Below are 27,647 nucleotides of genomic sequence, written 5' to 3' on the forward strand. Positions count from 1 at the left end.
ACTGGACTTCTTGAGGAAGCCAACATCCTTCAAGGTTTGCAGCAAGTTGCTGCAGATCTTCTATATGTCTGTTGTTGAGAGCATCTTGCACCCGAGTTGTAAATGAAAAATCTTTGTTTCCTCCTAAGAAAAAGAAGAAAAGGGATCAGGAATCATATCTTATTTAAAATAAACAAAAAAAAAAAAAGAATCCCTCTAGCATGGAACAGAATCACAAACTTAAAACAAATCAGGAAAGAGTTGACTAAATATAGGACTTTCAAACACATCCTGACACACTAACACAAGTCTGAAATGACAGTGAGTTCGAGGCCACTTTCCAGCTTACATCATGTTTCGGTGGATGCTTAGTGGCAGCCCTGAAGCTGCTCCAGCTCACCATTACAGTTAAGCTGCCAAAAGCATAAAAATCAAAGTTCATATAGAAAATAACAGAAAGAAAATGAACAGATCACAGGAAACATCTGTATTCCCACCGCTTTCTTTAACGCCTCTGGAGGCCGAGAACAGCAATAAGCAAACATTGTAAATCTACTTGTCATAAATACTCTTATGTATTTATGACATTTACAGCCAGATAATAAATCAAATAGAGAACCATTATTTTGTCAAACATGAAATTTGTCATTGAAAAAGTGACTCATCATTTCAGGAATATGTAGAAGATTTTCATTTCAGACACATAAAAGTTTCTGAAAAACTAAAAGTAGAATTTCAATTAAAGGCGCATTGCACAGCTTTTGTTACAATAGCCCATTAATTTAAAATAAGTAAGTTACTGTTGCCTCAAAGAGGTTTATTCATAAAAACAAACTTTAAAATAAGAACTTGTAAAGGAAACAAAAAGTAATATGTATTCTGGTTAGAGATACACTTGATTGGTAAAAAAGAAAACGGATTGTTTTTTGTTAAATTGCTCATTAAAAGTATCAAAACCCAGAGTTTCAGTCTGTAAGTGGTTCAAACACCACCTTAAAAATGAGTAGGTAAAGGTGTGGGACATGGATGAAAATAATTTGTAATTCCTTCACTTCCTGTTAGACTCAAAACAAGAGAACTGGAAACAAACCTTTTCCTCATTCATTAGTGAAAGTCCCTAAAAGAAAAAATCTGAGTCTGTCGAAGTCAGAACCAGAAGGTCGAGGAAAATCACAAATCTGCTTCTGTCAGCAAAAGCCTGATTGGTCCAAATGCAGTATGAACTGAGGATGTTTTACACCAACATGAAATATTCTGTTCAGCTCCAGTTTCAATCAGAAAGTCAACATGTTGCTCATTATTCACAAGTTTCTGGGTAAACTGATTTCTCATTCATTTTCAAAACTGAGGAAAAAAAAATCTCATAAAATAATTTTAAAACCTTATTGTTTCAGCTAAATGATGTTTCTGTAATAAAACAAAAGATCCAGTCTTTAAAAAACAGTTCCATATTTATTGCAAAATATTTTTGTACAGAATTCAACTGAAAAAAAAAAGAACAAAAAACATCAACAGAGGAGGAATGGACAGTAAGGCCAACATCAGAACTCCGAGAGTCGAACTGTACAAACACCGACAGTAACATTTTGCTGCTTTATTAATAACTTTTGTACAGAAACCGTTTCGTCGCGCTCACAGCAAGACTCCTTAAAAAGGAGCAAAAGGAAATGAAAACAATTTCACACGTTTTTCTTTTTTCTTAAACATTATTGCCTCACCTGTAAACCCATCAGCTCAGAACACCAAAGGACAATCTTTAAATACTGAAACTTCTATAAGAAACATGTCCCTTGATTGATAATGTCTCACAAAATATAAATATATATATTATATATAAGTATATAGTTGTAAAAAGCTCAGAACGGATCACGTTTTGGGAATGAGTAGCGTCTTCTGTCGTAGAGGTTTCAGAGTGCGACTGCTGAAGCTAGAAGGCTAACACCACAAACGGAGAGAGAGAAAGAGAGAGAGAGAGAATATGTCCGATCCGGAGTCGAACCCGACGCTACGCTTTGTAACACACCGCTAGAATAATCTGCCTCCCCGTCTGATGTCGAGAGGGGCAGTGGGGTAGAAGAGTGCATCTGTGTAGTAACGGGCGTGCATGTTCATGTTCATGTTCATGTTCATGTTCATGCTCATCCTCATGCGATTTGGCACTGATGTAAAAGTCATTTCCTCATCATAAACCACAAGGATATCCTAGCTCTTTTTTTTTTCTTTAGACGTTTTAGTTTTTCTTCACACATTAAAAAAAAAGGCAGCGTGAGACAGGATACATTATCTCCCCTACCAACATTCAAATGTACATCTTTAACATTGTCTCTCCCACCGTCAGGGAGACACTGAGGACATTAAAAACCCTCCTGTCTCTGGAAGTTCCAGAAAAAAAGAAAGAAAAAAGATTAAATTAAAATTAGATTAGAGTTTTGTTGTTGTCAGATACGCATAAGCCCTTCAAAGAAAACACATCAACATACAAAAAAAAAATTAAAATTATTAAAACGACGAAGCTGATGTACAATCCAGAACTCCAGAGGAGGAAAAAAGGGGAGGCTTGCTTCTGAAATACTCCGCTGGTAAGACAAGGTACGAACCGTAGACAGAAACACAAATACTGTTTTTGTGTGTGTGTGTGTGTGTGTGCGTGCGTGTGCGTGTGTGTGTGTGTGTGTGTGATTACACATTGCACGATACACCTGATAAAACCTAAAACATACCCCCCCAAAAAAAAACTAAACAAAAAAAATAAAAAATAGCATGAGCCTCTTTAAATAGGGGGAATCCAGTGACAAACCCTAAGGAGCAGAACAACACAGTCGGACATAAAGTTGTGTGGAACCTTCTCAGATTGATCGGGGATGTTTGGACAACCCAACCACATGGAAACAACCCTAAACGAACGCTATGACACATTTCAAACCACCTTCATAGTAACTGCACTCAATGTATCTGCAATAAGCCTAAATCCTACTGCCTGGACGGTTTTACCATGAGGCCTGATGATGACGGGATCATCATCATCTGTGCTGCTGGCTGTGCGACCATCAAGAAAAATAACTCGCTCATCTGCAAGGTCCAAGTGGCTCACATTCAGACTTGGAGAGGTATGTCAAAGCGTATAGCTGAGCGGTCTGAGCAAACTCCACGCTGTCAGACACAGAAATGCCCCCCCCCTCCCCACTGACCTGACCCAACTTTACTAAAAGAGCAGAGCTAAATAAAAATCTTTGTTCTATAAATCATGTTGCCCTAATCAGCGCCGTTGTCGCCGAAAATGACAGAACAGGTGTTTTATTCTCTATAAAAAAGATTTTCTAGGTTAAAAATGTTGAGTAAACTCAATAAAAGACGATCTATCGCACGTCGAGAATTTTATAGATCGGAGGTCATCAATCGGGGTAACAGCTTATGAGGTTGCTCCTCAGTATTTTATGTCTTTTATATTTTTGGAGCTGGATAAGGTCAACATTTTATGAAATAACTCATGAAAAGCACATGTAGCGTTCTCTACGTTTCACATTTATGCAGCACCATGCTAGTAGCCTGGTAATGGTGTGTGGAGCAGCTGCTGGCCGCCTGCAGACCCTCAGTGCTGTGCTCACGATCAGCTAAACTCATCACAAGTATGAAGCAGAAATAACAAATGTGAAGAAATGATATTCATTTCAACTGTCGTAATTAGTGAGGCCTGTTTTCTTGTGAACCAGATAGAATGTGTGTCAATATGAAACTTGAGATGCTTTAGACTGAAAAGATAATCAATGTTAATGCAGATTTGGATCCAGTTTTTTTTTTTTTTGTTTCCATTTGCAAGAGTTTGCACCTTCTCACATCTTCGTTTTGTATGTTTTGAAGGGAACTGAAGTCTCTTCGCAGAATCTGCTCCGCGACCGTCCACATTTCAACTGAGAATTACACATTTTGTGTTCATGTTAGTCATTAATGCCAAGATCTATTTGTTTTTGTTACATTTCTTCCTCTTGGTGATCCACCGGAACAAATCGATACAAAGCGCTGTAATGGTGTTAGTGTGAGAGTCTGGGAAAGGGCTCTTAAAACATTTATGGATATTCCGAGTGCTTCCAAGATGCGATACCCTGAGTAGCAGACGTAGGCTTGGGTTAAACCTCAGTAGAAACAAAAACACATTTTTTGCCAAGCAAAAAACATAAAAAATAAAATAAAACACCTTTCACACATAAATAAAACTTTGTAGTCAAAGGTATGTTGGCAACCACAAGCGTAACCCCTAGAGTAAAACAAAACCCTAGTTTATCTGTGACAGAACAAGTCGTTTTCAGCTGGATAATATGCATATACTCATGCATATATAGTTTCTGTCTCCCTTTGCATATAGACAGAAGTGTTTTGGGGTCTACATAGAAAGCTTTCAGCTATACCCTCTCTCTGCAGAGCCTTACATTGAGAATTACGAGATGGATGTAAATGAGAGCGATGTACTTCACGGGCCAAGGAGCGCCAGGACAACCGGTCTCTGTGCAGACATGTAAACAAAAGAGGCCAGAAAACCACAGAGGATGATGGGTAACAGACATCCACGTAAAGCAGCAAAAGGGTCGGACAAAGTACAACAGGAAACATGAGGAGGAAACACTTTTTTTCTATTCTTCCCCATCGCTCCTTTATCAATCAAGAGGATTCAAAATGGAGGGAGGCGTCACGTCCACTCTGCCTCGTGCGTTTCCTCCCGGGCTCGGCTCGGAGTCTGTCCCGCAGCAGGAATTTAAATTAAAGCAATGTTCCTGGGCTGCTCCAGATGGAAATGAACCAAAAATGTAACGGCAAACTCTGAGCGATCTACAGCAGCGTCTCTTTAGAAAAAAAAACGTTCGAACGAATGTTTGATCACCGCTGGTGAGGTGCAGCAGCCAGAGACGGGAGGGCACGAGAGCGGCGCGCCTCCATAGCCCTTCCTGGGGTCTGTGGGCCAGCGGACCTAGGAGGACACAAACCTGGAGCTCAGACAAACAGCTGGATCCGCTCCCGGATGGTCTGCCTGCAGATGGGGCAGGTCTTGAGCGCGGCGCTGCAGTCGATGCAGGAGGCGTGGCCGCACTGGAAGACCAGCTTGATGTGGTTGTCGATGCAGATGGGGCAGGTGATGCGCTCCTCCATCTGCCTGTAGCGGGACTGCAGCTGCTCCAGCAGGTTGTGCTGCTCAGAGTTCTCGGTGCCAGGGCTGCAGTCCACCTCGGTTTGGTCTGCGGAGTCAAAATCATTGACGATACCCAGTTTTAATCCAGAGTTTTATGTGTTGTTGCAGTGTTATTATAGACTGGTCAGGCCGTTTGTGCCACTCCATTCCAGGAATGGACAGAACCTAGCTCTGACACGTACCATACCAGAAAATAAAAGTCTCTAATCTCTTCTTACCTTGTCGTATTTTCTTGGTTATCGTGACCTGACATTTGATGCATTTCTTCATGCGATGTGCACATTCTGTTAAGACAAAGTTAGTGTTACTGACTACAGGGTTTCTACAGGTTTCACCAACTCAAACTTAAGACTTTTTGAGACCAATAACAAAGATCATATATCCAGGCCTGTGGCAGAAAACAGAAATCAGTTAATAGCATGATAAATTAAAACCAGCTCAATAATTTCCATTTGCATGATTTATAATTTTTCTATTTTCTCTCTCTCTTCCTAAAAAAAAAACAGGATGAGAAGAGCCTTCAGTCTGGTGCTTTGGTCTCAACTAGCCCTTTTAATGAAGTACAGTTTTGTTTTCAGAGACTTCATAGGTCATTTTATTTGCCATTTCTGATTTTTTGTTTATTTAATTTTGGATGTTTAAAAGATGTTCCAGTTGAATGTTCATTAAAATTTAAAGTTTATTGATCTTTGAGAATGTGTTCTTGCATTTTTTTTATGCCATTACCATTATATTACTTTATATTCCTTGAAAACTGTCTCAAAACAACATTATCATTTATCACAATAACTTGTGGGACAATTTATCGTCCAGCAAAATGTGTTACTGTGACAGGTCTATCTATATCTCCTCAGAAATGTACAAACCTCCTCTGGCCATAAATTTATATTTACCCATCACAGACGCAAAAAAAGCTAGCTAGCCAGCGAGGGCGTGTTAGCATTGAGTCACAGAATGAAGATGTTTGTGTGACTCAACCTTTTGCCTGTCAGAAACATCACATGAGAAAAATAAACATACACATAGAATATACAATTAAATAATCCTGCCAAGACAAAACTTAAGACACATGATTAACAAATTTAAGGACAACGTTAAGGCCTTAATTCTAGATACATCAATTTATGACTTTTTAAGGATCCGCAGTCGATCTGGAGTACATAGAAGAAGATGGTCGTCCCGCTGCCCCTCAGCTTGCAGACGTACCTTCACAGGCCACGCTGTGCTGGCAGGGGCAGAACAGAACCAGCAGAGCCAGCTCAGAACAGATGAGGCATTCACTGGGACCGGCCGGCGTGGGAAAAACCAGGTTGGTCATGGTGTTGGGTGTTGTGTGGACCCGCCGCAGGCTCGCACTGCTCAGGCCCTGCCCACAGGTGATGGCCTGCAGGCGCTGCAACCTGAACGACAGCAGACAGCCGTGAGAGCTCGTCTGAAACGACTAACACGTCAACATAAGAAATACAATTTTTTATCCAAGTCAAACTCTGACATGGATTTGTTTGCATAAAAACATTTCTCTATGAGTTACATTTCATTTGTAGCCTGTCTTGCTATCCTATGAAAATGCAAGTTTTTTGGGGTTCTTTTATTGTTAATTTTATACTCAAACCAAAATAACCTTGTAGTTGCCCTTTATTTGAACTGAATGTCAGCCCGTAGATCGTAGCCAACTTCTGAACACGTACCTGTGCTTCTCAGAGAAGTTCTTAATGAGCTGCATCATGGTGCTGTCTCCCACCAAGTCCAGAGGACTCTTGCCCTTGTGGTTGGCGTAGCTAATGTCAGCACCTTCCTGGGCCAGAAAACAAGCAATCGCCATGGCGACGTTCAGCTCGGTGTTCCCCAGGAGACCCGAGGAATTCAGCTGTGGACACAGAAGGAGGAAGACGAGAGAGAGGATAAGGATAAGGAGGAGGGGGGGAAAGTCTAAGCTAAAACCATTATGATTGTAAATGAAATTGTGTTATTCCAAGAGAAAACTCTAAAAACAAAGTCACAGATGCAGGAGAGCTGAGCGTAACATAAGTGTAAGAGGTTCAATGAGAGTCATCCAGATTTAGACGCCACATAAACCCACATCTAATCAGCACAGAACAACTCCCAGGACAACTCATCTGCTGACGGTGGCCGAAACGGCCCCGAGCATCAAGTCTAGCCACCTTCATGGCTGTGTATGGGTACTTTTTTGAGAGTGTGTGTGTGTGTGTGTGTGTGTGTGTGTGTGGGTGTGCATGCGTGTGTGTGTGCGTTGGCTCAAAGCCCATGATGCTGAGAGGAGCTGCAGTGTTAGCGGTCATCGGGAGCGATGAGGATGTTTTTTTGTAAATCATGAAATATTTACACCATGTAATGGGACAAAAGCTTGTGTGAAACGTTTCACAACAGAAGGTTTTCTTTTCTAAGGAAAAATAATAGACTTTGACAAAGAGTTGCGTTAATGGCTCTGAAAAACAAAAAACAAAATTTTGATGACAGTGCAGTTCTGGTCTGGGCAATCCTACCGAACATCAAATATGGGGGGGGGATAAACGGACTCCATACTTACAAAGCACACTTTAGACACAGATGAGTCAGCTGTTCACCGCACATCAACACTAATCACCTACCAGGCCAGTCGTAAACCCAAAAATCTATTTTTTTCTGATCAGTGAACACATCATAAACACCACTATGTCGTACAAATATCACTCTTGTAGGTGGATGCTGTTACTGAGAGAAGAAGATAAAAAGTTAGCCGTTTTTAGCATCACGCTGTTGTTCTATTACTACTAGCCATGCTAACCAAGCTAACTGTTAGCATGGTACAGACAAAATGCCAACTACATAATATCTGTTCTAGTAAAACCCTGTTTCACAGCTAATGCTCACACGCAAACACTGTACAACTACTTCTGGTTCTAATTTAATTAATCAGTGATCACTTTGCATTTTAGTTTATTTAATTTTTAGCACCAAGAGTCCACTATCAACAGACATTTCTAGCTTACAGTCATTTGCATAAGCTAGAAATGACCCTAGAGAATATATTTTATTACTGTTCTTATACATTCTCACACTAAGGTTTGTAAAGAGAATCTGAATTAAGTAACACGGGAATTTGTAGATCAAAGCTTCAAAGGAGAAAGAAAATGGGGGATGGGAAATTGTCCACAAAACTGATCAGAGTATTTCTAGTCCTCCATAACGGAAACAGTTCAGTAAGTATCACAGACGTCCCAACTAAAGCTTCATCTTGGCTTGTTTCCATTCTTCACTTTCCCTCTAAATTTATTTCCAACAACGCTGTGGATCTCGAACAAATACAACCTTTAAAGCAACAGAGCTCTCCGTGACATCATCTTTACTTCAAGAAAGTGAATATTTTATTTTCTGTATCCATATTTTTACTTTTATTAAACCTTGAACCTATAACGCATTCCTCGGGTTATATTTAGCTCCACTCTAACCTTATTACTGTCTCTTAAGTTAATCTGGGTTCTTGCGACCTGCTTGCACAATGAACTGAGGTCCTTTCTCCTCAGTTAAATCTGTTCCAAGCTCAGCCGCCTAAATCCCCATTTTACCTTCCTTCGCCTTTCATCCTGCCGTTTACCTGGAACCCAACTAACAATTTCATCCTAAACATATCCTAGGAGACTAAGCATACACTGCAACATTCATTGGTTAAGGTTTGTTGCCTTACTGTGTTTCCCGTTATACGTTTCCCAGAGCATGTTTTTTTTTTTTAAATCTCACTTGGAGACTATATTTATCTCTTTAAAACTACAAGGAATAGATGTCTCTATTTCAGAGTAGATCAGCAACGTCTGCTTAGGTCTTCACTACTTTATTTAGCTTATGTTGACTTATATAGTGGTTGTTTGTTTATTTTTACCTCTTTGTTTTGCAACTGTGAGTTCAGGTTCTTAACTATGTACTTGGTCATTTTGTTTATTTAAATAGATTCAGATATTACACTTCAGAAACAAAATATTACTAAGTACCTTTGGTGTATTTTCTAGGGCAAATATTTCAGTACATTTAAAATAAGAAAACTAACTGACATGTCATTTTTAAGGAGCTTGTTTTAAGTCAACAATTCCTTAGTATTGACGAAAAAGGACAAGTTATAAGTGAAATAATCTGTCAGTGCAACTAGTACTTTGAACTTTATTATTTCAGGCCTTTGGATGAGTTTCTGTCCAGCAATGACTTTGTAATTCCAAGCAGACGGTAACGGTAATCTATCATTTAACAAGCCCACCCTCCATGTTTAGACTCCCCATCGGCCCTCACCCTGCAGTAGAGCGACGTGGACGAGCAGCCCTCGCTGCCCTCCTCCGTGCTGCTGCCCCCTGCTGACGGGGTGAGCATGACGTTGGCCAGCTGCGGGCGGAGCAGGGCCACGTGCATCGCCGTGTCACCGTCCTCGTCCTCCATGTTGACGTCGGCGCCCTCGTCCACCAGCAGCTGCACCAGGTCCGTGTGGCCCTGCGTGACGGCCAGCTGCAGCGGTGACTGGTTTCGGTTGTTGCGGATATTGACATCACAGCGCCCCTAACAAAAAAAAACAAAAAAAAAAGGAAAGAAAAGTAATTTTTTTTTTTTTTTTACATCAAATGTGGATTTAAACAAATAAATAAAAACGAATACTAAAGAGGCTCCTTATTTCTGGCCCACCTCCTTGATAAGGACCTCGGCGACGTCTCTGTGGTTGTTGAGAGCAGCCAGATGAAGGGCAGAGAAGCCGTCTTCCTTTTTAACGTCCACCAGCTGTCGAGCTCGACCCAGGATCTTTTCTGTGGCCCTGAAGGCAACATGAACAGACAACTTGACCAGGCACAACTCAGATTATACCCATTTAGAAACTGTTTCTAAGCTGGCAGAGGAAAAACCCAGAAAACCACGTCTATCATGGTTTGTATGTATTAAAAGCAACAGCAGAGTATCCAAAAACTGTACGCAAGTAAACTGTAAGTAAGAGTAACAGTACTTCAGCTACTTCAACATAGTTTTACTGAAGTAAAAGTAAAAAGCAGCCATCCAAGAAATTACTGAAGGGTAAAAAAGTATTTGGTAAAAGGGTTACTTAAGTACTGATTACTGATCAGAACAGCAATTATTTAATATCTAACAATTACATAAATCTGACAAACAAAATAATAAAGTTATGTGGGAAATTTTGATATTTTAAAGATTAAAATGAAAATAATGCATATAATTAACATAATTACAAAATAAGGCAAAAAAAAACAAAAAAAAAACTTTTTTCCAAATTTCTTTCAATACGAAACTAACAAAACCTGCAGGTGTTTATGTCTGGTGAAGGTTTGGCTGAAACAAGCCTGTTCATTATTCAGTAAAGCTGTTTAGGGGTAGAGTAGCGGTACTTCATAATGAAATTACTCAAATAAAAGTAAGAAGAACAGCAAAGTAAAAATACCCCTAATAGTTTTTTTTTTCTAAAAGATACTTGACAAAATGTAACTGAGTAAATGTAGCTAGTTACTACCAATCTCTAGTCAACACTTTACAAGACTGTGTATAATTTTCCCTTCACCACAAAATGAAACACCAGTTTCTGCTTGTCTGCGTCATTGAAAGTCCCGATAAAATAACCTGACATTTACTGTTGTGAAGAGGAGAAGTTTCAGGTGAATTTTCTTTATTTTATGACCTTTTGTGCATACATTTGATTCAACAGAGAGTTTGTTTTTTTTGTTTTTCCACAAAAGCACCAGTGCGTACTTTTCATTATTCGTTTACAAAGCGCATAGTTTTCATAACAAGAAGCCCTCATTATTATAAGTCCAAGTTCATGACGCCTGAGCAGAACTGCAGCTGCTTCAAAAGCTGCTAACAAGACAATCTGAGCAGAAGGCATGCTCTTCAACATGACTCCAGACAAAGTCCCAAATATTAACCTTCCAGATTGCCATCCATCAGGATTAGTCAGGTTACGGCGCATTACGCTGAATATCAGTCTGTGTTTAATTGCAGAGCGTAATGAGGCCTCGGTCAGTGAAATGAGAGCATCGCAACTTTGTTTGCATTTTATGCAGTGCAAGTCTGGGCTGCGCCGTTTGAATACTCTCTCCTCTCTGCCTGAGTGGGCTTTATGAAATGTGAAATTGAAGCCGACAGCCTTAGCAAGCGCCCAGGAAGCTGGCAAATCACCACAGAGGCATTAGTGTGACATGAACCAAAACTTCTGGAGGAAGTTGGGTTTAATTTACTGCTTGCCTCTGCAGGATTTTAACTGCGTGGAAACACCGATGGCACACACACGCTGGCAGACGACCCAGCCGTCCGTCGTTCCAAAAGCGAAGAACAACGAGGAGAAGGGCGGAGAGAACAGGCTGATGCACAAAGACCTCCGTAGAAACGGCTTTTACTAACATGATTAATCGATTATAACAATTCCTTATTCATTAGTTGCTCACTGCGAATGTGTTAGGAGGTGTGGGCTGAACTCGTTCGTTTGTAACAGAGTCAGTCAGATGTGACTTGGATCGCCTGTGTGATTTAAAGGCATCCAACGAAGACATCGCCAGAGGTCACAGCTACCTGCATTGCAGATCTGTAAGCTGATGGTCCAAGCGCTGACGGAGCCTCCTTTACTTCAGCTCCTCCTTTCCACATCACAGTCAAAAGATTAAACTGCTCAGTTTTTTTTTTTATTTAATGTCACCACTCCCGTCTGTACCAACTCATCCTCAGTTCTCTGCTTTCACAGTAAGACCTAGTTGACATTTTGAGACGTTTTGCTATGTGATCAAATCTCAGTGAAAGCAAAAATAAATTCAAAATGCAAATAAAACCATTCAGAGTCACGTTTAAACTAAACTTATTTTGTGTATATTATAGATTTATGTGAAATTATCAATCCTGACTGTCATGCTATGAAAACATTTGACCGTAGATGGAAAAAGGAGTGATAAAGAGAGAAAAGTAAAGTTATAAAAGGGAGAAACGTCATGAAGTCAAACCGGAGCGACATCTCCTGTCCAGTATAAACAGTTATCCCATTATCTAACCCATTTGCGTCTTCAGAAGATATCTGGCAACATGCCTTGTTCCTTCCCTTTCCCAGGCTACTCTGTGAACTTGGCACATAGCTGTCTTTTTCCATTTCCTCAAACAAAATACATAGACTGCTAAACAACCCATTTTTGTCTTTCTGTCACAAAAAAAAAATGAAATAACTTTAGTTTATAACTTTGGAACAAACCCTCAACTTATCTGTGCAAGACAAAACATCAACAGATTAACAGATTGTTTTGGTTTGGGGTAAGTGTGAGTCCCATGTTTTTCCTAGTCCTTTTAGGTCAATGTGTTAAAGAGTAGACATAAAAGTTCACTGTGCAGATGATGGCAGTTTTTTCTACTGGGTTTAAATATGGAACTTGCAAAATTCAACCAACCAATCTATGGACGACTCGATCGAGATGGATCTGGAAAATATGTGATCTATGTCCAAAACTGTTCTAGACTGAGTTAGGAACTCTGTATCCATTACTACAGCTCACCGTAAACAACAAATGACTAATTCACACAAAACTTTTAATACTACTAAAATTAATTACTTATAAAAACTCAGACTAGTGGAGATTTGAGAAAACTCTGCATTTGTGTTTGCGTGTGAACTAAACTGAGATTTAGGGTCGCGCTCATTAAAGTCTGCCACAAACAATGCAGCAGCACATCCCCGTACTTGCTTTGATGTAATTCTCAATCAACATTGTGTTATGTTTTTATCAATTTTGTATTCTAATACGCCATTTAAAAAAATAAACCTCCTGGCGCCATTTTTAATTCCCAACAGGAAGTTGTGGTTGTTTTGAAGCAATCAGATTAGTTGATGTAGATTTTAGCTTTGCACCACACTGCCCCCTATGGGTCTAGCATGTTTAAAACACCTCTTTATATTGGTGGGTTCATGTGGATGAAAACTTTTCTGAAACGGACTCTGTGTGCACAATATTAGTTTTTAAAAGACACGGCGGAGATATTCTGTTGGCTACCCGTGTAGCCAACAAGGTCTAAGAGTTATCAAGTCTGATTTTGTTACAAACCTACGTGTTATGACTCTTTCCAAACTGAGTAGAAACACTGAAGAATTAAAAAAAAAAATACAGAGTTAACTAACCTACCGAAGATAAATCACTTAAACTGAATGAGCCTTGACCTTTAAATGTAATGTATACACACACGCACACACACACACACATGCACACAAGTGACAGCATCAGTGTAGTGAAGGACGTTTGATGATCCATGAATGAACCAGTAAAGAGAGTCATTCCTGAACACTGTAAATCATGTCTCTCTTCATTGCGTGAAGCAGCTGGTGTCAGGCTGAATGAAGGCTGAAGACCGCAGCCTAAACTCAAAGACCTGAACACACGACTCGTGCCAGAGCAGACTGAACATTAATTAAAGAACTGCCTGCAGAGGTCCCAGTTCTCCCACATGGTTCTTGCTCACTTGCAAGTTTTATCTTATTATTTTGTGCACATATAACTCTCCTGCACAGATCTGAATGGATATTATATTTTTAGAACAATCAGGAGGGTCCGTATCTTTTTAACTAAGTCAGATTTGACAAGGCGGTATGCATAAAGAATAAGACAGGTGTAAAGAGAAATAAAAATAGATAAAATAGAAAAAAAAAGTAATCAGAGACGTCCAAAGAAAAAACAAAGAAACGGACGATTTTCAGCCATTTGGAAAGGCAAAGATCTGACTTTTTTTTTTTTTTTTTTTATCAGTGAACACACTACAGTTAAATATTATTAGGTCACAGTAACAACACTGATACCAATGTCAAAATAGTTAAGAAGAAAATTTACCCAGAAATAGAAAGGCTGAACTTATTGCCTAAAAAATTGCTTTGCTTTTTTTTCCCCGTCTCTGTCCTTTTATCATTTCTCATAAAACAGCTTGTATTTGGAAATATGAACTACCTACAGGAATCACTGACAGAGACTAATGTCTTTGCTTGCTAATGATAGTCAGACTAATTGTGATCCTCAATATTATAAAGTGCCCTCGCTGATGTGAGTTTAAAATATTAAACCTTTGTTTTAAATAGTAAAATCCTTACTTAATAATGCTTGCACTCTTCACTCTGTGTCATCACCTCTGACTCTTCAAACAGGGACAGTTTGAAAATCATTTTTAGTTATTACAGGTCTTAAAAAGAAATCAGGAAAACATAAAAGCAATTTTAATATGCAAAATCATTACTAAAACCTACTAAAATGAATTTGTCCAGAAATCTGACTAGAACATGTTTAAATTAAAGTCAGAACTGAAACTTTAGCAAAAATTTACTTGATGGCAACAAAAGTTTCTAATTTAAATGTTTAGGTCATTATCCATTTCCAATATTTATCAAAACTTCAGAAGTTTCTAACAGACTCCTTCAATGAGAAGACATTCAGGCCAAAGTTAAATCCAAGTGATGCTTTTGTTTTTCTATTCTTACTTTCTTTTTTCCTGGACCTATTTTTATAGAACCATGGACGACTTTCCATGATATAGTTTTGTTATATCTGGAAAGGAAATTTTATGGTAGATCAGAACGCTGCCATGAAGTGCAGACACAGGAGATTCCTGTGTCTGCACTTCATGGCAGACACAGGAATCTCCTGTGTCTGCACAATAAAGCACAATTTACAGCAACAGGCAAACATAAGTTCTAAGGAAGTAAGACAGGCCCAAATAAGGATTTAAAGATCCTTAGAGCATTGTAAAAATGTTAAAAGTCATGCAAGGAAGGTTTCATCTTTGACGTCTCCGGGTTGCAAATTTTCAGTAGTGCTGCACATGGACAAGTTTAAAAGTGACAGAAAAAGAAAAACAACAAAGTTCTTAAGCAACAAAACAAAAATATTTAATGCTTCACTAATAGGATTAATAGGATGGATCAAAGAGCGCAAAACAAAAATCATACTTTTGGAACTCTATCTCAACATAAAGTTCTGTAGTTTTGCTAAATGTTAAATGTTTAAAAACTATGAAGTTCTCATACATGCTTTTCCAGATTATTGAGCATAAAAAAGGGCTTCTTTTGCATAAAACTGACCAAAACCAAGTCTTTAAGTCTTAACTAATCCAACATCTCTAATCTATCCCATAACCTTTGGATTTCTAAGTTTATACAAAATGCAGAGCTTTGCACATGTCATCTAAATCCATCTGCTAAATGTCCTTAATTTCAATGATTACATTTTTTTTTAAAATTATGTCCATTTGAAGAGGGAACTTTCCCTACTTTAACTATTTACTTCGTACAATCGGTCCTTGGTTAAGGACCTTGATATATCTTGTATTTCTTGATGGCTCCTTTAAATTCATAAAATCAAACCTGTTCAGGTGTCAAACTCGCTCTTCTCCAGATTTCACTTTTTGCCAGTGTAAGGATTTGCTTTACTGCCTGAAGACACCGAAGGAAGTATCCATGCCTTTATGTCAACACTTTCAGATGACTAATTCTCAGTATGTCAACTTAGATCAGTCATTACTTCATTGCTTGCAAAAGGTACAATATTTTGCTATTTGAATATTAAGAGGAACTATAAGCAGAGGCTTATCATCACTAAACTGACTTCCTGTGTTTTTAAGAACGTACATCTGTTTATAAGTGCTATAAATGATGGAATAGCTCACCAATCTATATGAACAATAGACATTAGGGTACATTTAAAAACCCACCATGATCATTTGCCTTTCAACTGAAGTAGAGATTCACATTTTCTCTTTTTATATTTCATTTCATTTTACAGTTTTTTTTTTTTACTTTGCAGTGTTTATTCCATTTCTATTTTTGTTTTATTGTTTCTATGAGATTATCTTTGTCATTTTTAGCTTAAGTTTGCTTCTCTTTGTGTCCATTACTTTGGCATATTTTGCTCTATGCACATGGCATAAATACAATATTGCTGACACCGACATATGGTGGACTTTGGGGGCATCATTTACAATTGATTCTCAGTCACCAATCAGTATTATGTACTATTCAGGACTATAAATAGTTGTGTTTTTCAAGTATTTTAATAGCATTTATGAAGAGACTTAGTGGAAACGAGGGTGCTGACTGGACCCAACGTGCTCAGAGTGGACATTAAACATCAAAATCAGAAACAAGTAGAACAGTTATATCATGTCTGGATGAGACCTTGTCATTGTGAAAACACACTGTGAGTAATCCACTAAGTCTCTTCCTGCCTGGTCAGTTTTATGCCCAGTTTGTGATTGAGATTTACACTCTGTGCCAGACAGACAGAAAACTAAGGAGCCTATAAGTGACCAGTATCAAAGATGCTTGGTGGAAGTGTCAGACACTGGTCACATATAGCCAAGCATAAAGAAATTTAGGCAAGCATAAAGAAATTAATTTTATTAAGTATAAAGAAAGTGGCTTTCTTTATCGTTCATAATCTGTTTATATCATTCACACATGTTTTTATTATGAAAGTAGCATGTTTCACTAGATTTCTCTAAACCTAATAAATTATCAGCTGTGCTAAAATTACAGGAATCCACTTTACCGCTAATGGCATGTTTACAGAGAACGCCGCGATACACACCTCGCACAAATAAGATACACTAATTGCACCTTTCAGGGGCCTTTCAAGCTTTTAAGCAACGGGGACAAGAAGGGATGGCATTATCCTGCGTGACTAACCACAGAGAGAACATTCAGATACCTGGTTTATTGTTTCGTATAGCAGTAGTCACACACACTCACATACACACACAGATGAAGTGAGGGCTGGTTGCTATGAGAGCACATATGAAAAACAGAGAAGTCCATGGCGTCTCTACTGTCTGTAAATTTTTCGTGGCAGATTGAGGCTGCAAAATATATCATAATTTATCAATATCGCAACATACATATCAAGAAGATCTTAATGGGTTGTATTAATATGAGCTAATTATTTAAGTATCGTTCTCTTGGATTCTCTACTAACATGCATCTGATGCTATTAAAAATGATGTGAACCTTTTCATCTTCTGTTTTTACTTGTTTGTCTTAAATGTTTTTGATTAAATAACGATTCTGCTACATTGGAGAGTTTTCAGCCATTAGAAAAAAAGCTTGCTCAAGGTCGTGCCACAGCACCGTGATACTTAAGTCCAGACATTGACTGGGCCACTCAACAACCTTGAGTTGATATTTAGATATTCTCCTTCATAATGTTCTTGCACGAAGCAGAATTTATGATTCTGTTAACTACAGCAAGCTGACAAAAAAGACAAAAAAAAAAAGAAAGACGACAAAGAAAAAAGGCGACAAATACTTTTCCCTGGTATTTACAATATATACTGATGTCAGAAAAGTAGGCAGTAAGCTTGTCCTTCCTGTGAAACGCTCTCTGAGACTGTGATGAGAGCTTGTTTGGATTCCTGGAATGTTTTATCTGATTTGTCCCCGCGAAACGGTGAGGTTACTGCATATAGTCTGGGAACAATTTTGAGTACAAGTGTGTGTGCATAGAGAGCCAAAAAAAAAAATACAGATTGCTGCATTTCTGAGAGATATTGACTCCCAGCCTGCTGACAGCAGCAACAACTGTGTGGGAGACGAGCTCTCTGCAAGCTATCTGTAACAGATAGCGTTGAGAATTGACCTTGGGATCCTCATTTGAACTCACAGGAGAGATTCCCACACACACAGAAAAAAAAACAACAAAAAAAAACATCATTTCCAAACATGAGACGCATGCATTCAAACTAATGATGCTGCAAAAGAGCAGGATACAGAACGATGTGGAAAGTGTAGCTGCATAAAAATTACTCTGCATTTTCCTAATAGAAAAGATAGATGGAAGGGACTCGACATGTAGAAATTACACTATTATTTGATTCTTATCTGCTTAAACTGATTAGCTTTGATTTCCCCTGATTTTCAGTGCTCAGTGATTTCAGAGTTTAATCTTTGTATGTGATTCCCACTTACAGTTTGTTTCCTTTGAGGGCGGCGTGGTGAAGCAGGTTGAAGCCTCTGTGGTTCTGCTGGGTGAAGTCAATGTTGGGCACTACGACCAGGATCTCAATGATGCTGCGGAAATCCTTGGCAATGGCATCATGGAGCGGCGTGTCCCCATATGAATCCTAACAGAGTAAGTTGACAGGCAGCACGGTCAGTAAAGATGTTGCATAAGTTAAGAGAAAACCGAACCTGGATGCTGTTCAACGATAATCAAAAGCAAAAGTTTGTTTTAGTCTGAAGACCTCTGAATACCTTCCATGAAATATTTTTCCAAGTCAGTGCAAAAGCAGACAGAGAAATAGACCATATGCACATTTGTCACAGATAAAACACAAACACACTCCAGGCTGACATGTTTTTAGTTGAGTAGCCAACCATTCAGGCAGAATAAACTGAGTTAGTTAGGCAAATCAGGGCCAGGCTGCAGGCATGTTAGACCATCTGAAAAAACTCTGTTCAAACAAATACATTATCTTAATGAGACAGTAACACCGGGTCAGAAAATCTATAAATAAATATACTTATACACAGAGTTCCAACAATTTTTTTCATTTCTACGGAATTCAAAAGGAACAAGAGAAAGATTAAAAATGGATGAACGACAGAGGACAGATGAATTCACCCATGATCAGTCGAAAAATAGGTAATCTATATCCAAAACATGTCCAGACAGAGTAGGATCTCTGTATCCATGACTACGATGTCTGATGATACAACATTTTGAATTTCTTCCCAAGATATTTCAACAATCCTGTCACTATTTCAATAAGTCAAAGTTGAAACAACCACCAAAAGTGGTAAAAAACAAATATATATCAATTAGAGTTGGGCATGTCACAATAAAATTTTTTGCTGGATAATAAATTGTCCCACTAACGATTGTGATAAATGACAATATTGTTGGTTTGAGAACATTTTCAAGTAATATAATGATAATGGCATAATAAGACACTTTGATTTTGTAAAGAAATCAGCACTCGGACTTGGAGACATTTCAAATAAACAAAATAAAAAAAAAAAAACAAATCCAATAAGTAAGATGGAAATAAAAACCACAAATAACCAAACCATAAATAAAATGGATTATCATGAAAATAAAATATTAATTGCCAGAGCAGAAATTATTGAGCTCATTTTAATTTATTATGTAATAAATTGACTAATTGTGACGAGGGTGTTTTTTTGTTTCCACGGCCTGCATGTATAGTACAACATATTGTCGTTAATGCTGGAGAGGTAAGCGCCCTGCACCCGCTCACCTGGAGATTGACGTCAGCCGCATGTTCAGTCAGCACTCGCACCACGTCAGTGAAGCCCTTGTTGACAGCGATGTGGAGCGCTGTGCACATGGAGTTGTTCAGTACGTTGACATTCGCCCCTTTGCTCAGCAGCAGCCGTGCAATCTCAGCCTGGTTACTGAGTCAAAACAAACCAATGCAGGTAAATTATACATCCTTTTTATTGGCAAGTATTCTTTTTTTTTTTTTATTAAATACGGAATTAATTGTGAACTAAATTAGTAATCGATTAACTGTTAACTGGAGTATACGGAAAAAAATTCTGCCAACTTTTTTTTATTATTTGATTAATCAATTAATCATCAGAACAGTCGACGGAATAATCGATGACTAGAATGATTGTCGGCTGCAGCCCTAATCAAAACATTTAATCAAACGAATGCAGGACTGGAACATGAATGCGCCCTCACCCGAAGGCAGTGTAGTGTAAAGCCGTGTCTCCATCTTCGTCTTTGACCTCGACGGAGCTGTTGGCCTGCAGGAGGGTCTTCACCACCTCTGTGTGGCCTTGGTGAGCGGCGACCTGCAGAGCCGTCTTGCCTTGGTTCTTGATATCCACCTGGCAGGAGCACAGACACAGCTGGAGATTCATCCGAAGCAGAGACGCAGCGCGCACCAACAGAGCTGATCAAACACTGGCAGGAAATAATCTGCGTATGGACAACCGTGCTCGTCATACACGTGACGGGAGATAATCCCACCAGGCGGTGCAGTCATGGCAGAACGGAACCGAGGGGGAACAACAAACACAGCAGCAAAAGTGTTCGTCCAACTTAAAACCTTTCCACTTTAATAACAACAAACTTCAACGTGCTTTACACAGGTTTGAAGCAATTAGAGCTGAAACAATCGGATGAATAAATTAGGAAAAAAAAAAAGTTGTCAACTAAATTAGTATACAGACTTAAACAAAGGTGAAGAAAACAACATATTCAGAACAGTAATTAAGCCGAAGCTGTACAAAAATATATAGATATTTTGCTTTAAGATAAAAATGTCTATAAATATGTTTTAGCCAAAGCTCCTCCAGTACTAAAGTTTTAGCTTCACCTGGTTCAGATTTACTAAAGGAATACTAGTGTAGAAATTTAAGAAAATGTTCATTTTCTTTATTTGTTTATTTCCATTTTTTTATGCATTTCTAAAACTGTATTTAAAAAAGGCTAATAGGGTTTAATGAAAAATCTGTAGAATGTGTGATTTTTTTTATCTGATTAATCAATTAATCATGAGAATAATTGATACATTAATAAATAAAATAATCATTAATGGCAGCTCTAGAAGTAGCAGAGAAACTAAAATGCATAATTTATAAGTGTGTAATAAACTTGTGTTTAACAGCTCCAAATGTTGACATGGCTTTAATGTCAAAAAACGTTAAAAACTTCCAGGGGTGTCAATAGTTTTACGATGCATCGTACGTAGACACGCTTTCCAAAATACTCGAAGTTATAAAAACAATAAATAACAATAAATTTTATTTGTAAAAAAAGAATAAAAGTAAAAATAGGCATGACGATTTAAGAATCAGTATAAAGAGAAGTCTGTCAGGATGCAGCATGTTTAACGTGTTTCTCCTCAAACAAGAGTTCAGATTGTTAAATTTTTTTGTAGCCTCAGTTTATAAGTACTGCACATGGGTTATGTGGAAAAGGTCTGTTTTTTTCCCCAAATCACTGGGAAACAACACGTTCTGTCCGACTGAAGGTCACAGAGCTCCATTTACGAGGTTCACTTAATCCTTAGAAAGAACTTTCCCTGCACATAAAACACAGCAATGGTGTAATCATTTCTTTGTGAAGCAAGTGTAAAGGTACGAAAAAGGTAAAAAAATATATATATATATAAAATAAAATAAAAAACAGCTTTATCACAAACAAAGTGTATATTGTATTTCATTAGAAAGGCACTTATATACACCAGAAGATATGGTTTTAAAACTGGGGTCTTCAAATCCAGTCATCAAGGGTCATTAATGTCCTGTGATTTTTAGATGGATCTCTGAGACACATCTTAACGCCGCAGGACACCGGCCCTTGAGGCCCTTGAGCCCCTTGAGCCCCTTGAGTCCCTTGAGGCCCTTGAGGCCCTTGAGGCCTGGAGTAGAAGATCCATAATGTAAAACATTTTTTAAAAAGTAGTGGTTAGCATTTTCCTAAATTTGTATGACTGTTTCCAAGCAAAGCTTTGGGGAACTCGGCTAAACATGCTGGTAATCCTGATCAATCTGTGCTTTCTGGCATCATTTCCGATGTTCCTTATCTTTTTATCACAAAAACATATGAAAGGCTTTGAGTTATACTTCCCTTTCATGCTTTTTTAGATGTTTGGATTGAGATTTTACAATTACTAAAAATAGACACACAAATGCCAAATATGGGGAAAAGTTTACAAGTGACATTGTTAACACAATGACATAAATTGAATTAACCAAATAAAAAATTAAAAAAATAACGAAATTATGAGACTTTTGACCTAGAAGGCAAAAGTCTTGTGGTCACAATGGGAGTAGATCCAGAGTTCTCTTGTGGAGACGGGACCATCCAGAAGGTCAATCATTGCTAATGCTAATGCACTCCACCACTAAAGTCAATATATCAACAAAGTATTGAAGGATAAGTATAAACAGCTATTAACGGTTGTATGTATGATTTCTTTCAGTCATCTTTAGATTGTTTGATTAATTTACAACAAAAAACTCCAACAGATCATTTCTACTTTGTCATTATTGTGTGCAGAAGTTTTCTGCATTTCTTTTTTCTTTAGAAAACACATGTAACAAAAAAGAGGAAGATGTGAAAAATAATCAGAATGCAAAAAAAAAAAAAAAGAAGAATCTGTCTGCACATCAACTCGCAGTTTTGTCTCTCAAATCAATGAGTCACACCCCAGACTGCAGCAAAGCGAAGGCATGTTGCGCTAACCTTGTCGGGATACTTCTGCACCAACTCCCGCACCTTGTTGGCACTCCCGTGGGCTGCCTCGATGACGAGCCGGCCCGGGTTGTCCTGCTCCGTGGACTGAGACAGCAGCTTCTCCAGCACGGAGATGACAGTACCTGAAAAGATAGAGGAAGAGGAGAAAGGAGAGGTTGTGGGAAGGGAAGACACAAGAAGGAGGGAAAATGTTAGTTTCTTTAATCCAAACGTTAACCGCAAAGGATGTTCGGAGAGGGGGGGCAAAATCTGAATGCTGCAACGGTTAATGAATCTGTCAGAACTGAGCAAAACCAAAGGAATGAGTCAAAATGTCCCTTCCATGCAAAGTGAATCTGACCACACACACACACTCACACGTTGGCATGTTAGCACCTTTCCATCCAGTGAGGCGAACATAAACACAGAGTATGCCATCATCAAGAGGCTGCTGAGAACTTCAGACATGATGACAAATGTCTGCTGAGCTGCCAAAGCGTCTTGCTGTCAGCACACTGGACCGTAACATGCTACGGGGAAGAGCGCTTAAACAAACAGACACCTTGTTCGCACATTAATGGAAAAAAAAAAATAAAAGGAAAAAGAGAAGGCCCTTATTGGCAGCCTGTGTGAGGAAGCATGCAAAAGCAGAGATGGAGCTAGGAGGAAGGCTGGAGAGGACTGAAAGAGCATAGCGTTTGAGTCGGGCCCCCTGGATTCCCGCAGAGGCCTTACTTCCAGATTCATTGGGGTTCTCGGCCGTCATGAGGTTGGCATCAACCTCTGCAGGCTGGGCCGTAAGGCACGCCGGGTTGAACGTCCACGTCTGACCTCCAAACGCCACCCGCAGGTCACCGTCAGCGTAAACTTTCAGCACCTTTCCCACCTGGCCAAGCACCTACAGACAAAAGGCACCAAGTTAACAAACATCCTGCAGAATGTAGTCTGGTTACTATTCGTGTTGTAATTTAGAGATGTTCCATTTCTAATTTGGATACAGGATCAGAAAGGTTTTACAAAGCAGAGTAAGAGCAATGTGAGAAGCTATTTAAATGGAGTTGCATTTTTATGACATGTCCAGACCTATCAGTGGTTTAAGGCATAGTGAGAGAAATAGACTTTTAGTAGATAACAGTAAGGTTGAAGGTCTTACAGCAAAGTAAATCTGTTCTATCCATCTCTCTGAGAACATACTAGATTTTGAAATGTTTGCAGCCTTTTTGAAATCAGAAAGTATTTTTATTGTCCAGAGAAAACATACATATTAAGGTGGTTTGGTGATGCACAAACTTCATTTACCTCTAACATAAGAAGCTAACAGCTTAATATGCTAATGTATTTTAAAATAAAAAAGTCTTGCTGTACACCCTCTCCCTGATGCTAACATAAATAAGCACAACAGAAAGGCTAGATATAAATGTATAACACTTTTTATAGTTACTGTTCTTAAAAAATAATGGAAAAAAAAAATCTATCTGTTGAAGTTGGTTCTAGAAGTTCAAAGAAATCAGCCACAAAATTATGATCGGTGCATTTTAGTTGTATGAGTGAGGTAAGTCAGACATGGGGTGATAATCAAGTTAAAATTATAAAAAGGCAAGCAACACTTTCACAAATAAAAGTCGTGATCATATATAGCCCAAAGGAAATATGGACTTTTCACCAAATAATTTAATTCAATTAAGCATCTTTCTCTTTTTTAAAGGGAGACTGGATTAATAGGAACTCAAAGTCTCAAGACGATCTGTGTAAACTTTAGTTCTTCGTTTTACTAGCCCAGAAATCAAAGCATATAAAACTAGAGTCAGATAGAAAGTAAAACTTAGCATACAGGAGTCATGCTGTCCGTCCACTCCCCGTGGCCAGCCTGAAGTCTCTTCACATTTTCCAGCTCATCCAGAACTTTAACCAGTTCGCCAACTCCAAAGGTGTTCACCTGTCGGAAGGGGGAAAACACATGAATAAATCTGGGGAGCTAAATTTAAATCATATTGAAGATGTGATCAGGTTTTCTGTGATTCCGTACTTTGGTGAGAGCTCCCGGGTGGAAGGTCCAGCGGATGTTGTTGCTGTACTGGACCCGGACGTCTCCTCTGTCGGTTATTCTATGAACCGTCCCGATCCGACAAATGTACTGCAAACATAAATAGGTTGTGTCACTCCAGGTTCCCCCACAGCTGCTCTGACCTCAACGTTGCCTTTGGCAGCTGTGACTGGAAACGTGAATGCTCCGTTTGCCTTCACTTTATTAGGGCATCCACCTGAACCACTTATATAACATAAAGTCTCTGCGAGTCACGCGGGCGTACACGCTGGACTTGTGACTGCATTCTCACTGAATATGTGCACAGGACAAACCAACTAGAAACCAAAAAGAAGTGCATTTTGCACTTTACATTCCGAGGAAACCAAGGTGCCTGTTCTCATGAGGTGGATGGGATGTTTCTCGTACCTCTGCCATTTTGGGATTCCACCCTCCGTGTCCTTCCTGCATCTGCCGCAAGATCTCCACCTCCAGTAGACATTTGACTTTGTCTCCCTGCTGAAAAGAGTGGCCATCAGCGCTCTCCTGGCGCTGGAGCTCCGCATGCTCACCTGGATGGGGAGGAATCGGCAAAAAGACACCATCAATGCTCGGGGGGACAGATTCAGAAGGATAATCATTTAAATATTGGACTTAATGTTTCTACGCTGTCAGGTCTTGAATCGAAGTCAAAAGTTTTGTTTGGGCAGACAGTTTTGCCTTGTAAAGCCATTTCTGAAAATGTAAAAGTTTCCAACTTAATGATGCTAACTAAAACAAACTAAAACATTTTGTTGTTGAAATTTACTGCAAATATCCTCAAAAAAAAATAAAAAAGCTGCTTAGTGACTTGTATTAAATGTCATCCAAGGACAAACGCAGCTGATGGAAGACTGATGAGTTTCTACAGATTAAAACTAACATATCAGCAGCCGGGAACAGGGTTGTGGAGAAGCTTAAAACAGAGAATAGTAAATTACTAAAATAAATGTTCGTTGCAAAGCTGGTCCAAAACTGGATCCAGAATTTGCTGACAAGACATGAACATCAGTAAATAAAGATACAAGTAAATTTTCAAATTATTATTTGTAAATTGAAAATCATCTATTATTTTCCTACTGCTACTTTGCGTTGGTCCATTACATAAAATCCCAAAAGAAGGACAAAGTGTGGAAAGATGAATATTTTTGTAATAGAAACAATACATCTTACTGACCAAGTTTAGGTAGGTGATCTTTGTAGTAGAAGCCTCCTTGGCCATCCGACACGTACTTCAGGTCCACTTTGCCTTTGTGGCCCATTCGGTAGACATTGGTGGTGCCATTGGACCAGGTGACACTGGCCACGCTGCGGCCGGACTCCGTGTCCCAGCCACGAATGTCCACCACTTTCCCAACCTTACCCTCCCCACCTAAACGCACAAATACAAACACAAACAAACAAAAANAGTGAAGGACGTTTGATGATCCATGAATGAACCAGTAAAGAGAGTCATTCCTGAACACTGTAAATCATGTCTCTCTTCATTGCGTGAAGCAGCTGGTGTCAGGCTGAATGAAGGCTGAACACTGCAGCCTAAACTCAAAGACCTGAACACACGACTCGTGCCAGAGCAGACTGAACATTAATTAAAGAACTGCCTGCAGAGGTCCCAGTTCTCCCACACGGTTCTTGCTCACTTGCAAGTTTTATCTTATTATTTTGTGCACATATAACTCTCCTGCACAGGTCTGAATGGATATTATATTTTTAGAACAATCAGGAGGGTCCGTATCTTTTTAACTAAGTCAGATTTGACAAGGCGGTATGCATAAAGAATAAGACAGGTGTAAAGAGAAATAAAAATAGATAAAATAGAAAAAAAAAGTAATCAGAGACGTCCAAAGAAAAAACAAAGAAACGGACGATTTTCAGCCATTTGGAAAGGCAAAGATCTGACTTTTTTTTTTTTTTTTTTTATCAGTGAACACACTACAGTTAAATATTATTAGGTCACAGTAACAACACTGATACCAATGTCAAAATAGTTAAGAAAAAAATTTACCTAGAAATAGAAAGGCTGAACTTATTGCCTAAAAAATTGCTTTGCTTTTTTTTCCCCGTCTCTGTCCTTTTATCATTTCTCATAAAACAGCTTGTATTTGGAAATATGAACTACCTACAGGAATCACTGACAGAGACTAATATCTTTGCTTGCTAATGATAGTCAGACTAATTGTGATCCTCAATATTATACAGTGCCCTCGCTGATGGGAGTTTAAAATAGTAAATCTTTGTTTTAAATAGAAAAATCCTTACTTAATAATGCTTGCACTCTTCACTCTGTGTCATCACCTCTGACTCTTCAAACAGGGACAGTTTGAAAATCATTTTTAGTTATTACAGGTCTTAAAAAGAAATCAGGAAAACATAAAAGCAATTTTAATATGCAAAATCATTACTAAAACCTACAAAAATGAATTTGTCCAGAAATCTGACTAGAACATGTTTAAATTAAAGTCAGAACTGAAACTTTAGCAAAAATTTACTTGATGGCAACAAAAGTTTCTAATTTAAATGTTTAGGACATTATCCATTTCCAATGTTTATCAAAACTTCAGAAGTTTCTAACAGACTCCTTCAATGAGAAGACATTCAGGCCAAAGTTAAATCCAAGTGATGCTTTTGTTTTTCTATTCTTACTTTCTTTTTTCCTGGACCTATTTTTATAGAACCATGGACGACTTTCCATGATATAGTTTTGTTATATCTGGAAAGGAAATTTTATGGTAGATCAGAACGCTGCCATGAAGTGCAGACACAGGAGATTCCTGTGTCTGCACTTCATGGCAGACACAGGAATCTCCTGTGTCTGCACAATAAAGCACAATTTACAGCAACAGGAAAACATAAGTTCTAAGGAAGTAAGACAGGCCCAAATAAGGATTTAAAGATCCTTAGAGCATTGTAAAAATGTTAAAAGTCATGCAAGGAAGGTTTCATCTTTGACGTCTCCGGGTTGCAAATTTTCAGTAGTGCTGCACATGGACAAGTTTAAAAGTGACAGAAAAAGAAAAACAACAAAGTTCTTAAGCAACAAAACAAAAATATTTAATGCTTCACTAATAGGATTAATAGGATGGATCAAAGAGCGCAAAACAAAAATCATACTTTTGGAACTCTATCTCAACATAAAGTTCTGTAGTTTTGCTAAATGTTAAATGTTTAAAAACTATGAAGTTCTCATACATGCTTTTCCAGATTATTGAGCATAAAAAAGGGCTTCTTTTGC

At 38.6% G+C, this 27,647-nt stretch overlaps 1 protein-coding gene across 1 annotated transcript; it reads right to left on the reverse strand.

The window, feature by feature from the left end:
- Positions 1 to 1,987: 1,987 nt before the first annotated feature.
- LOC103150490 (E3 ubiquitin-protein ligase MIB2-like) lies at positions 1,988 to 26,746 on the reverse strand. The gene is made up of 16 exons (XM_016680711.1): positions 26,698 to 26,746; positions 25,593 to 25,880; positions 24,806 to 24,948; positions 24,380 to 24,487; positions 24,185 to 24,289; positions 23,089 to 23,251; positions 22,363 to 22,496; positions 19,849 to 19,997; positions 19,400 to 19,556; positions 18,108 to 18,262; positions 9,821 to 9,947; positions 9,437 to 9,697; positions 6,847 to 7,025; positions 6,365 to 6,558; positions 5,377 to 5,442; positions 1,988 to 5,204 (listed from the first exon to the last, which is right to left on the reverse strand). Exons 1-16 carry the CDS (start codon positions 26,744 to 26,746, stop codon positions 4,963 to 4,965), a joined length of 2,520 nt encoding a protein of 839 aa, XP_016536197.1. The 3' UTR covers positions 1,988 to 4,962.
- Between the last annotated feature and the right edge of the window lie 901 nt (positions 26,747 to 27,647).

The sequence above is a fragment of the Poecilia formosa genome, unplaced genomic scaffold (assembly GCF_000485575.1).
Source record: "Poecilia formosa unplaced genomic scaffold, Poecilia_formosa-5.1.2 Scaffold255, whole genome shotgun sequence".
NCBI lineage: Eukaryota > Metazoa > Chordata > Actinopteri > Cyprinodontiformes > Poeciliidae > Poecilia > Poecilia formosa.